At 33.4% G+C, this 13,768-nt stretch overlaps 1 protein-coding gene across 1 annotated transcript in view; it reads right to left on the bottom strand.

Moving 5' to 3' along the window:
* Nucleotides 1-13,768, bottom strand: part of KIAA2026 (KIAA2026 ortholog) — a 97,925-nt gene that overhangs the window by 15,753 nt on the left and 68,404 nt on the right. Inside the window, exon 6 of the mRNA XM_054727648.1 lies at nt 12,495-12,584. Within this exon, the coding sequence (XP_054583623.1) occupies nt 12,495-12,584 (90 nt within the window). The remainder of the gene's footprint in view (nt 1-12,494; nt 12,585-13,768) is intronic.

The following is a 13,768-nucleotide window of genomic DNA, read 5'->3' as shown; positions in this document are numbered from 1 at the left end:
TATAAACCTGAGAGATTAAGTGTACAGTTCCTACTCTCAAAAATTTTTGTATTTTAAACCAATAGAATGTTTATGTACATAAAAATAATAAATACTACATTTTTACCACTGAGGTGTTTTTTTTTAATCTTGAAAGGGGAATTGTTTATTAAAAATAGGAAGATGTGGGATTTTATGTGCACATGCACATAAATAGGCTCACTCATTCTTGTGTCTTCTTAGATGGCATGATAACTCATAGCATTGTGAAAATATTTTCAAAAAAATCAATTTATTTCATAATATGCTAATGTAGACATATCTTCCCTCTTGTCAAATATTTCCAAGTTAACAATAATTTATACCTCAAAAGTCCCCCCAAAGGAATGTTATGAAATAGTATGAAGTGCTTATTCTAACTCATGAAAACAAGTTATTCATATAAAAAGCCAGCGACCATAATGACTGTAACGACCGTAAGAACCAGTCGCTATGACACCCACTGTGGCCAGCAAACAGGCCTGATCAGGGGGTGGGGCCGGCCAGCCAACCTCGAGGCCGCTCCTTCCTGCCGGCCGGCCCCTGGACTCTCCCACCCTGATCAAGAGCGGGCCTCCGGCCAAACGCCCCCTCCCTTCCCCCCGGCCAGCCCCGCCCCCCCAGCTGGCCTGCCCCTGATCACACACTCCCAACCCAAGAGGGGGCAGGGCTGGCCAGCCAACCCCCTGCAGCCCCTCCCCCCAGCTGGCCATGCCCCCAATGGGCCCCCACCACCCTGATGGACCTGCAGCCCCTCCCCCAGCTGGTCCCACCCCTGATCGCTCCACTACCCCAATAGGGGGTGGGGCAGGCCCGCCAACCTCCTGCAGCCCCTCCCCCCCGCCTGGCCCCACCCCAGATCGCCCCCCCCCCCACGCCATCAGGGGCCAGGCCAGCTGGCCAACCACTCATAGCCCCTCACCCAGGTCACTGGCCCCTGATTGTCACCCCAACCCCAATTGGGGGTGGGGCCTGCCAGCCCAGCCCTGATTGGGCCTCAATCGGGGCAGGCCAGCTGGCCAACTTCCCACCATCTCCTCCTCCCAACAGGCCCAGCTCCAATCTGCCCCAACTGGGGCCAGGCCAGCAGGCCCCACCCATGCACAAATTCATGCACTGGGCCTCTAGTTAAATTATAAACAATAAAACTGACCAGAAAAAAACTTTCATCTAGGGAAAGCTAACTGAGGAAGGTAAAAAAGGCAAATGACAGCTGCCCTAAATCCTTTGAGGAATGAGATAGGTTTTTATTTAAAAAAAAAAAAAAAAGAAAATTAAAAAAAAAAAAAAGAATAGGAAGGTGGAGACTTTTCCCTTTAATAGGGCATGTCAACAATGTTATTTTTCTACTTAACTATCATTTAGCTCAAAAATAAAATGGTGAGAGTAGAAGTAAACTTTTCCTAAGTTAAAGACAGCAGGAAGAAAAGAGAAATGAGGAACGAAGGCGGAGAGAATATACTCTTCTTTGTGGTATAATTAATTGGAAAAGTGTGAAAAGGCCAGGGAATACCAAGCATGCTGAATTCCTTTTAACTGGGGGTCAGATGGGGCAGAATGGCAGATCAGAATTAACTTGGGTAGTATGTCTGCTGTCTGGATTAATGTGATGGTGATGGGATGGGGAATGCAGAAAGACTACCAGTATTATGGGACCTAAGAACTAGGTAAGTGAAGCACAAGAAGGGAAGACTGTGCAACTGGATGTCGTTATTGCAAGGCATTTGTCATCTGTGTTTGTGTCTCTACTAAATTGCAACATTTATTTTTGTAGAAGAAAAATTTTAAAATATTAGGAAGATTTCATCTTTTGGTTTATTAAATTTTAATTAATCCAATACCCAGAAATAAACTTCTGAACTAGCTGATGTACACAGGAAGGAGTCAGTAAATATTAATCAGAGAATAGATTTCTAACTTCAATACAATTCTGTCTTACCCACTGACCTGTTTGGGAATGTCTATGGCCTTCTAACTTTATCTACATATTTTGCCTTCTTTCCTTTCTTTACATTGCATATTCCCAAATTGGGATAGTGATGGAATGCTATTTCATTTACATTTGAAAATGTGTATTTAACCATTCTGTATTTGGAAAGCAAACAAAAAGTTTATTACTTACATAACACAAATCATAGAAAGACTGATAAAATGTTTTGACTATAAGAGACATATAAAGAATACAATATGACCTTGACGAAGGACATTCCTATACCCTGCCATGGAGTATGTGTGTCCCTAGTTTTTAGGTTGATTAAAAGGGTGACACAGGTTTTAAAAAGTTCAGAATCACTGCTCTGGGATTGGTATTTGAGGTAAGGTAGTTTAACTACTTGGTAGTAAAAGAGAAACTCACACTGCTTGTTTCATTTATCATCTTTGGTCAATAAAACCAAATGGAATTAAAATAATATATCCCTTTCTAATAAGAGATGATTTCAGAGTGTCACAGTATACAATGGGACTAATGTAAGGAGAAGAAGTTACAAAATTTTAAGTTAGTCAGAGATGGTAAAAATTTACCTTAACTTGGGTCTAATATTAAAATCGAACAAATATTGCCAGAACTTTAAGTCAGGTCATTAACTAAATACAGGCAATAGCTTTGCTGACTGATCAACTTGATTTACAAAGGCAGATAATATAATGCTATTTTTCTTGGCCTATACAAAGGCAATTCCTAAAGAAGAAAGAGACTATCTTGTTGTAAGTACCTGTATTTACAGGTAGGTATCTCTGTAATGCAAAAATTAAAATATCAAATGTATTGTTTAATTACAACAGTACTTAAAATTATAGTGAACTAAAGTTTAAAAGTGAATTAAAAAATAAGGAAAACAGCAAGTTCCCCTATTTTCAAACATGTAAGACAGAATATGGATATAATAAAAATTAGAAGACTCTTACAATCGTTGTCGGCACTAATCAATATAGAATCAAAGATAAAGATGGTAGGTAGAAGGATTAATAAAAGGTCATTTGTGGAACAGAGCTATAACTGTTTCTCTAATAAAATATATTTAATAAGCTTAATGTATATAAATTTAGCCCTGACTTTTCTTTGTAAACAAGTATATAAATGAGGATAAATAAATTGTTCTCAAAATTAGAATTCTATTTTCAGGGATAAAAGATATTTTCTAAGATAATCCCAATGTGTTCTGTGAATTTAATAATTCAAACATCTACTGAAAAAATCACTTTAAAAAAGAGGAAATAATTTTTAAATGGATGTATTATAGAGTTTAACATAGAATACAGTATGAATTTCAAGCATAAACCATGGAACCAAAGGCATACAATATGGATTAAATTTGAAGTTTACCTTTCAATACTTTCTCATCCAATGTCCACAGCAGCTGCAGATTGCCAGCTCCCTTTCCATAAGATGTCCCAGATGTCAAATAGTGGAGGTTTTCTAACCTCATAGGAATTACTATAAAAAAGGAGTTGGTCTATGGTCACAAGATAAGTCCTTTATTATATTATGCAGTTTTGTAAGTTTTTGAATGTGACACATTAATTAATAACCTAAGGAACCATATGGAAAAACTTAAAAAAGTTCACAAAACTGCACAATACTGTAAAATGAAAAACTGAGTCTATGTGTGTGAAATGAGTGGGAAGGGAAACTTACCTTACAACTAAAGAACAACTCCATTCTGCTGCAGTAATCTGAAATGGGCATGACAGCACCAGCATAATGCTGGCTGCGGTAGCAAAGAGAGGGAGTTGGCAATCTACTGATGTTGGGGACATTAGACACCTAAAAGGAAGAAAAAGAGGAAAACAAATTCCAGATTTATCAACTGTCTCACCACCATGGACATATTTTGCACATTTTAATAAATTTAGGTGGTTTGAATGTTAAATTTAGGTGAAAGTAACTTGTTTAAATAATAATATACCATACTTTTCAAATAAAATGCAAACAACTTTCAGAAAAGCCAAATTGATTCATACACAAAGATATCTCATTTAAAATCACTAGCAATATCTAAAGGAAGGTTGCAAATATTTTAAATTCAGATGTGTAATAACAGCAGAAATCACATTAACTATAATTAAGTATTTTAATAAACTAATCACTTGCCATTCTCCTAGTCCAAGCAATATTACATGAAAAGGTAATAAGTATTTACTTATTTTCGTATTGCCCACCTAGAGAAAATACCACCATATTCATATATTCCTGCATATTCACAGTTTTTGGGGTAAAACATCACATTTATCTTGATAAAGACCCCTGAAACAGTGCTAATTTGGCAGTATAATGAAATGTTTGCATATAATATGGAAAAAGTTAAAAAATATTTTAACATTGCCAGAAGTTCTAATATGAGCTATCACATGCTAGTATTTTCTCTTGAGGTACTCTTACACATTTTCATCTATGACTAATTTAATAGAGAAGGAAAACATTTGTACTTTATTTTAAAGAAATCCCATACTGAACAGCATATGTGAAATTTCCATTTTATTTCTAAATTAGCATTTGACTAGAAAGCAGGAAGACAGCAACTACATAAAAAATAAAATTCCAAGTTTCGGTGTCATTTGGATTTGTAAAAGAAAAACTGGATGACATATCACATTCTTAGTGAGACAGTTACTATTAATTATTGGAAAAGGGAATCTAATATTGCCAGATTGATGAAGCTCATAGTTTTGGCCATAAGCACCTCCAGGATTTAAATTCAATTGTTCAGAACTCTGGTAATTGAAAGGTGGCAAAATAACTACTAAATAGAAGATAATATAAATTTACTTGGGGCTTTGAAAAAATTTGGTATTTAAAATGTTATTCATATTTGAATAAGCGTTTGAGATATGTAATTCAAAAGCGTTTAAGGCATATTATAAAAGCCACACTATTATGAAGCTCTAACTATAGAAGGATATATTACCTAGTTTAACCCTTGCTTAAAGCTCACTCCATTCTGGAAATATACAGTATTCTCTGCCTAATGTAAAAATACCCAACAACCCTTTCCCCTTGTAATTAGAACTTTCTTTTGGAAGAAAAAAGGATTTCAAATATTCATTTTATGAAAGTTTCCCTGATGGGATTCAAACTATGCCAAATTGCAGTAAGTAGAAATAGTGAACACTATTAATAGGGTTCAAATCCTTCTTAGTTGGGCAGAGTAGACTTACCATAGATAAATGAAAATGCATTCTCAGACATTTCAATGACTATAGTCTTACCAGTCATGTATTGTTCTGTCATCTAGCTTTATTTTTGAACATGTCAGTTAACATTTGATTCTTCACAAAATTCATGTTATGTTTTTCCACACTATTCTCAAGTAACATATAAACATGCAATTAATGAAAGTGAGCAAGTGCATGGTGACTTCTGAATAAACACAGCTTGAAAAATAAAAGATTAAGTCTTTTATTTAAAAAAACTGGAGCTAGTCCAACCTTTGATTAAAGTTAATAATTTATTCCCAGGGGTGAGAATAGAATCTTAAGCTCTGTAAGTGATTTCCTTGAGGACAAGAACTCAATTTCAATCTCTAGATCCCTACCCGGTTCCTGGTAGTATGCATAGGACACAAAAGATGTTGAGGAAATCCTATATAATGAAAGGCTAATATGCAAATTGTCCCCAGGGGCAGAAGTTCGACCAACCAGGAGTTAGATGTGTACTGACCACCAGGGGGCAGCATGGAACGAAAGGAGGCCCTGGCTGGCAGCTAGCAGACGCTAGGGACCCTACCCGTGTTGTGCACTGGGTTTCTAGTATTTTCCTAATGAATAAGACTGGAATCTGTAACTAAGTAAAGAAACTTATCTGTTGCAAGTTTTCCAAAAGGTCACTTTAATTTCTTAAAAAGCTTTAAATATGGCCATTTAAAGACAAAGTAATCCCCCAACAGCTGAGATAGTTTTCAGTTTTGTTAACCATTAAATAGTTTACCAGAAGATCTAGAATAAAAAAACAATACAGATAATGACTCAATTGTCAAAACTTTAATACTAATCTTAAGGACAATTTAGAGATTACTACAACCATATCTACAACTAAAGCCATTAAATAAAATTAATTAGGGCATATTCAATACTCTGAATATACCTAAAGTTCATTACACACTCTAATAAAATAGATTTGTACTCTAGACATCTAACTATAAAGATAATTTTGATTTGATGCCTCACTGTGAGCAAATGCGATATGAAATGGAAAGGAGGAGGAAATAGTCCCATAACCTTTCATTATAAGAGAGTAAAATTTGTTATAGGTGTTAGAAAATAAGATGAATGTATAATAACTTCTTTGCCTTATATTAAACTTTTACCATAGGTTTTTTGGGTCCATATAAATTCACATAAGTGAAATTTTATGCATAATTTTCCATTTATCTGTGCTTCACTTTTTAAAATATATTACATCATATCTCTAAAAATGAATAAAGAAAATATATAAGCATGTTATCTGTAACTTCTTCATTTCCTAAGGAAGGTAAAAGGTAAATGGTGAACAAACTTAAGGGAGGCCATAAATCATAATGGAGTGAAGACAGCTGAGTTGGATCTGAAGCTAAACATTTGCAATATATAAATGTATCAAATCAACACACTGCACACCTCAAATTTACAGTGTTAATGTCAATTATATCTTTTAAAAATTTTTTTCAACTATATCTTAATAAAAACATTTTTAAGTGGAAAAAAAGAATATTTTAAAATTATCTGATGGAATCATAAAGGGTAAATGTTAACACTGATAGTCACAAGTTCTATCAAATACGGGCCTGAATTAGGAGTAAATGATGCAATAAAATACTCTCAATTATGGGATATGATATATGATTTTATTGATTTTTACATAATTTTCAAAATATCCACATAATAAATTGGCAGCAGCAGACAAAATTTGAGGCTAGATCCCTTAGCAAATACGGGCTTACCGCCAGGGTTTTATAATGGCCACACAACTAACATTTGAGACAAGATAATTCTTTGTCATGGGGTGGAGGGCTATCATGTGCATTATAGGATCATTAAAATGTAGCATATTTTTAGCAGTATCACTGGCCTCTATCCATTAAGTGCCAGTACTACATCTTCAACTATGACAACCAAAAAGTCTCGGGGGTTGGGTAGTAGGAGTGCAAAATTATCCCTGATTTGATAACCACTGGCTTATGAAGAACTCTGTGACTCCAAAATATTGTCTAGCTAATGTATAGACTTTGTATTATTGTATTATGAATTTAAATAATCTTAAGAACATATAAAAATTTCATTCATTACTTGAAATTCCTAATTCCTTTTAACATGTCTTTTTATATATTGTAACCATTACACACATATTATTTTGTATGTTTTTAAAATTTAACATTTCACAAATATTTCCATGTAGTAACAATGATCTACAAATATTTTATTTTACTAGCTATATGATATACCACTGTGTTAATATTACTGTTTGGTTAGTCATCTCCCTACTGTTGGACATACGAGCTTTTTCCAAATTTCCAATATTAGAGGCAGTCTATGGAACACACCATTGTGTAAATTACTTTTATTGGGGGGTGGGTAAGGGTGAAATGGGGATAATAAATGTTAAATCCCAAATAGGACTACAGGATTAAAGAGCATAGACAATTTTATAGCTTTTTTATATACTGATTATGATATTTAGAAATATTAAATTCTGCTCAGTGCAGAAGTGCTTAATTGCTAAAAGATGTATTAGAAAAGATGTGCTCTTATATTTTAATTTTAGTTTATCTATTTGATAAGACTAGCATTCCATCATTTGTCATAATATAATCCAGACAAGGTTTCTTTTCTTATAAATAAGAATTTTTTTTGACAAATGTTCATTTCCTCTTATACCCAATCTTTATACAGATCTTTGCTTATTAAAAAAGATGAAAACCTCTTTGAAAATATAAACTATGACATAAAAAATAAGGAAATAAAGCCAATGCCCTAGCCAGTTTGGTTCAGTGGATACAGAATCGGCCTGGGACCCAAGGATCCTGGGTTTGATTCCAGTCAAGGGCACATGTCTGGGTTGCGGGCTCAGTCCAGTGTGCAGGAGGCAGCCAATCAATGATTCCCTCTCATCATTGATGTTTCTATCTCTCTCTTCCTCTCTGAAATCAATATATTTTTTTAAAAAAGGAAATAAAGCCGAAACCGGTTTGGCTCAGTGGATAGAGCGTCGGTCTGCGGACTGGAAGGTCCCAGGTTCGATTCCGGTCAAGGGCATGTACATTGGTTGCGGGCACATCCCCTGGTGGGGGTGTGCAGGAGGCAGCTGGTCGATGTCTCTCTCTCATCGATGTTTCTAGCTCTCTATCCCTCTCCCTTCCTCTCTGTGAAAAATCAATAAAATATATTTAAAAAAAGGAAATAAAGCCAATATGAGAAAAAAAGGGGTCACATGAAACACCCAGAAATATAATCACTTCTATATAAGCTTGGCAAAATCTTTCCAATTTTGATTATTTAGAAAGCAATAATGCTGAATAAATTTAAAATGCAACAGGATCAGACAAATTTATTAATACCTTTATTCTATCTTTCTGGAAAACTAATAAACTTCCTCGATAGAAAAATGTTATTTTCCATATAATTAAGGAAAATGCAAATTATATCTCAAGACTAAAACTACAAAAATAATAAAATGTTATGATTTTTTCTTTAGCTTACTAAAGAATCCTATGATCTAAATAATAATGAGAAAGAAAAAATTAAAAGACTTTGTCCAACTACATACCTCTACCTCAACCAGTTGTTTGACTTTAAATGAATCTCTGGTAATTAAGTATAGCATCTCTCTAGGATGTTGAGCCTTTTTTTGAAAAAGCTCCTAAATGAAGTATGGGATCAAGTGAACTAGAGCAAACTCAAATTTAAAGCATTTTCCTCTCCTCACATTATTAACCATAAATAGAACTAGTTGTCTTGCAAGAATGAATAGCTCAATCTAGATTTTAAAAGACTGTACATCTTTCCAATACAATGAGGAGTAGCAAAGCCTCTAAGTGGTTAAGAAAGCTATATATATATATATATATACATATATATATATATATATATATATATATAATTTTCTTGCCCTGGCCAAGTGGCTCAGTTGGTTGGAGCGTTGTCCCACACACCAAAAGGTTACAGGTTTGATCTTTGGTCAGGTTATATACAGGATGCAAGTGATCAACGTTTCCCTCTCACATCAATGTTCCTCTCTCTCTAAAAATCAATAGAATATATCTTTGGGTGAGGATTTTAAAAAATTATTTTAAAAATAATTTTAGACAGAGAGGAAGGGGGAGAGATAGAGAGAGAGAGAGAGGGAGAGGGGGGAGAGAGAGGGAGAGGGAGAGGGGGAGGGGGGATAGAGGGAGAGGGAGGGAGGGAGAGAGAGAGAGAGAGAGAGAGAGAGAGAGAGAGAGAGAGAGAGATCCATTTGTTGTTCCACTTATTTATGCATTCATTGGTTGACTGTTTTATGAGCCCTGACCAGGATGAAACCCACAACCTTGGATATTGGGATGATGCTCTAATCAACTGCTACCCAGCCAAGGAAAAAAGTTTTTTTAATGGAATGTTGAGTAAGGGTGAGGAAATAGGATAATTCTTCCTTGTTGCTTTGGTAGAAAAAAGTATCTGGAAAGGCCCTGCAGAGAAGCTGCCTAAAGCAGCCAAGTGTTTATATGAATCCATTTTAAATCCTCTCTCACATATATAATTTCTACCTTTAGTAATGGCATTTATGACAACTGAATGTTTATATAGAATATACCCTCTTTGTTATTTGAGCCATTATTGTAAATAGGAAAGTTTATGATAATAAGTTGTTTTGACTCTAAATATTATTTTAGTTTTGGCAGTGATATCCTCTTATGAAGACCAATATGAATATTTTATTTGTCTGGCAATAGTGAAGGAAGCTCTTGAGGCAAAGAATCGGTCAAAATGGTTATTACCATCACCAAGTTCAGGCATTTCATTATTAATAAAGTCCCTCAGGTCCTTACCATGAACCCACTTCCAATAAATGTGGTTACTTGCTTTGTAATCCACAGTATATATCAGGCAGGGCAAGTACATGGACACACACAAGAAATGACAGACTGACAATGAAGAGACAGAACAAAAGCAAAAATACAAACAAACAAAAACCTTAATAATACATAGCATAAAGGCCTTTTGGTGTATGTTCAGTTACTGATATTAACAGATTTTTAGGGTATCAGTACAATTATGGATATTCATAATGATACTTCAGTAATCAAGAAAGGGTTAAATTGTGTTCAACACAGTACAAGGAGGCAGGAAATTTTCCATTGAATGATGAATTTCAGTTATGCAGAAAATTCAGTTATGTGGAATACTGTATTCCAAATGATACCAGACCAGACAAAATAACTGGTATTCAATATTAACATAAACATTCAATAAAGTTAATTCCTGCAACTAGTATTTATCACACTCAGTATTAGCTTTTGTAAAAAAAAAAAAAGAATGATACTGAGATGCAAACTTTCACTGTGTATTTCCTTTAGAATGCTATGTGGCCATTTAAGTGGTTGAGATAAGCTGTTCATGAAAACCTTTTAGGCAGCCTATACATTGGTAATCTCAATAAGATTATCCCCACTAAGTACAATTCCAAGAACTTCTATTTCTTTAAGAGCAGAAATCATATTTTAAAACTGATATGCAAATACCAGGAGTCATGGACAAGCTAAAAATTTAGAGACACGAAATCTAATCAATTAAACCCTACATGTTCCCAAGGACTAGAGTGCTAAGTATTTGTAATTTATAAATGTTTTTTTTTTTCACTCTTCTCCTTGTTCCTGTGAAGGAAGGCAATATGCTTATACCTCACAATACCACATGGAGGTGAGGTAGATGGCTTTATATAGAGAAACTCTAGGATGTGTGCAAAAGTCTTTTTCTCTTACAATACATGATATAAATAAGTACATAAATCAATTATGCTTAAAAACAAAACCCTAATTTATAATATGGGAACAAATTAAGATATTATGTTTTACTAAAGCATAAAAACCAATTAGCAAATTAATTTAACAAAATTCTGTTTGGAGTCATAAAGTATAGAAAATAATAAATACTAAAGTATGCACTAAAAATAAACAGTTTCTGCAAAAAAACTGTAACACCCTGATTAAAATATTATTTCTTATTTCAGAACATCAGTCCTTTATGAGCATATAACATCAAATATATTTTTGAAAACTTTGGCTGAGGAGAAAATAGTCTAATATAAATGTTGTTTGTGAAATATATCACAGAAGTAAATTTTAAAACAACATTTGGTGTTCCATATCAAGAGAATGTCCGTATACCAAAACTGTGTGTGTATATATGAAAATAAAATATTCTAATAAGGGTATAAATCATGTTTAATGAAATATTTTTATAATACACTTTTTTTTTGCATTCTCAGATTATAATTTAACATAATATTTTCTTGTTAATTGATGATTACCATTATGAACATTATTCTATCTGTTAGATTACAGCTATATTCTCAGGGGTATCACATGAGTGACTTCTGATATGCTTAAAGCTGTTTCACTTCTGTATTAAAATAACCTTGGAAGGTTGTAATTTTATGATACTTCAGTCTCCTCCCTTCAGAGTGCTACCAATATGTCTTTTCTAAACAGAATATAAAATGACTACTATAAATCTGTTGATATAAAGCTTGCTGTATCACTAACTTTATTTTATACATAATTCTAGATTAACAGATTGTGAGAGCAAAGACCTAAAAATGGCTTCATGACATTCCTAAGGGATAAAACAAAGGGATTTTTAAAAATGATGATTGATTTTCAAATTTGTGAAATAACCGAACTATGAATGCCAGTTAATTAGGTAGTACTGATTAAATAAATAATTGGGTGTTTTACCAAGTATTGAGTGAATAAACATAATGTCCCTATACTCTATTCTCAAGAACAATATGAAATAAGGATGAATTTAGAATATATAGTGAAAGTTAAAAAAAGACCTTTAGCTGGCAAAGATTCTTAAGACATTTTTAGGCATGTATCAAAAACATCTGGGGCAAGATTAAACAATTTACATCTGTTATTTATGTCACAGCTAATTAAAATTTGATGTTACTAAGCAATAAACTTCCATAGAAAGCACATAATTATTAAGAATATTTGCAAGGTAAGCATTACCCAAAAAACTACCAGTCAGACAACGACCAACCAGTATATTGGGAAATATCTAAAATTATACCTGATATAAACCAGGCAAACAAAATTAATTTACTTGCGCTGGCACAATTTTTATCTATTAAAAATAAAAAGCAGACCACACAGGAGAAATAAAAGAAACAATGTTTCTATTGTTCATTGCAAATTTTTATGTCATCCAGGAGAACAAGATAAAAAAGGCTTTAGAAAAAAGAAGGAATAAATTTTTATGCTGACAATAATAGATAGAACTTTTGGATCAACACCTACCGATTTTTTTCTACTGTTTTCCAGATCTTTGAGTTCATTCTCGATTTTTGTGATTAAGTCCCTGAGTTCATCAAGATTAGTGCAAATAAGCTAAAATAAAACACAAAAACACAGCTTGATAACACATAATATAAAACACCCAAAATGTGGTAACAGAAGTTGTTTCAACACACACTGAATTCACAATTATTTGTAATAGCTAAAACCAAAGAAAGCTCCGCAGTTTATACTTTAAAAGATATTTTTTATGATGTATGAACTTCAGGCTTAGTATAAAAATAGCTGAAATTTCAACATCGGTGGCTTCACCCCTCTTCCCTATCCCTCAGTTTGCTTTAAAATACAGGTAACTTTAACATCCTAACTTTCAGCCCAGAATGACAAAGATCTGGAAACTCACCCTAGATTTAACAGGTTACTGAATCACCTTTTAAGAAATACTTCACCAGGCAGTCTCCTAGTAGGTGAATAAATGCACCCCTGGAGAACTGTCATACCTTTGCTTTGGTTTGCTAACTACACAATTAAGCTGTATTATTGGTGTTGGGATTGCTAATAAAGGACTTTAACTACATGTGATATATTCAAAGATATAAATGAAATTAAGTACATATTCTTAATATGATCTTAGTAGTCCTTTAGTAAGACCATCTCCACACATTTCCTTTCATAATTGTGTGGCTCATTTTATTTCACTTGGTAATATTAAAAAATGGCCAAAATAATTGGTTTTTAATTATTAATAATCAAACTAGTTTGACTTAATTACAAAAGTTTTAAACTGTAAAGTGTCAGCAACAAAAATATTAGTAACTAGATTTTAGTTCTTGTAAAATTATATTGAGTTTTTCCAATTAGTTTAATATACTTAATATTTTTCCTAAAATAATTTAAGCTCATATTTTAAAACAAAACTAGAACCACCTACAAAGGAAAAGTTTTAGATTAATGAAAGTCTTGCTGTAATGTTTATACTGTGTGATAATTTTAAAAATATACTATAGTTACAAAGCTATTAATTCATTGATTTATTAGCCCTTGTTTTATTCATTAATTTATGTGTAAGAATACTGTTTTCCTAAAAGTCATACTTTCTTTTTAAAGAAACAAACAAAAATGACAAAAGGAAAAGCGTTACAAGATCATTCCTAGTGACTGATGAATAAAACAGGAGACTAGGAGCCCCTTAAACTTCCTTTATCATTAGGCTGAATTATATGAAATTGCTGATATGCCTTTGATCTACAAAAATGGCAATATGGCTCAACTTAATA

Source organism: Eptesicus fuscus, chromosome 15, assembly GCF_027574615.1.
Source record: "Eptesicus fuscus isolate TK198812 chromosome 15, DD_ASM_mEF_20220401, whole genome shotgun sequence".
Taxonomy (NCBI): domain Eukaryota; kingdom Metazoa; phylum Chordata; class Mammalia; order Chiroptera; family Vespertilionidae; genus Eptesicus; species Eptesicus fuscus.
The sequence above is the reverse complement of the archived record's forward strand: the minus strand, read 5'-3'. Positions and strand labels throughout refer to the sequence as shown.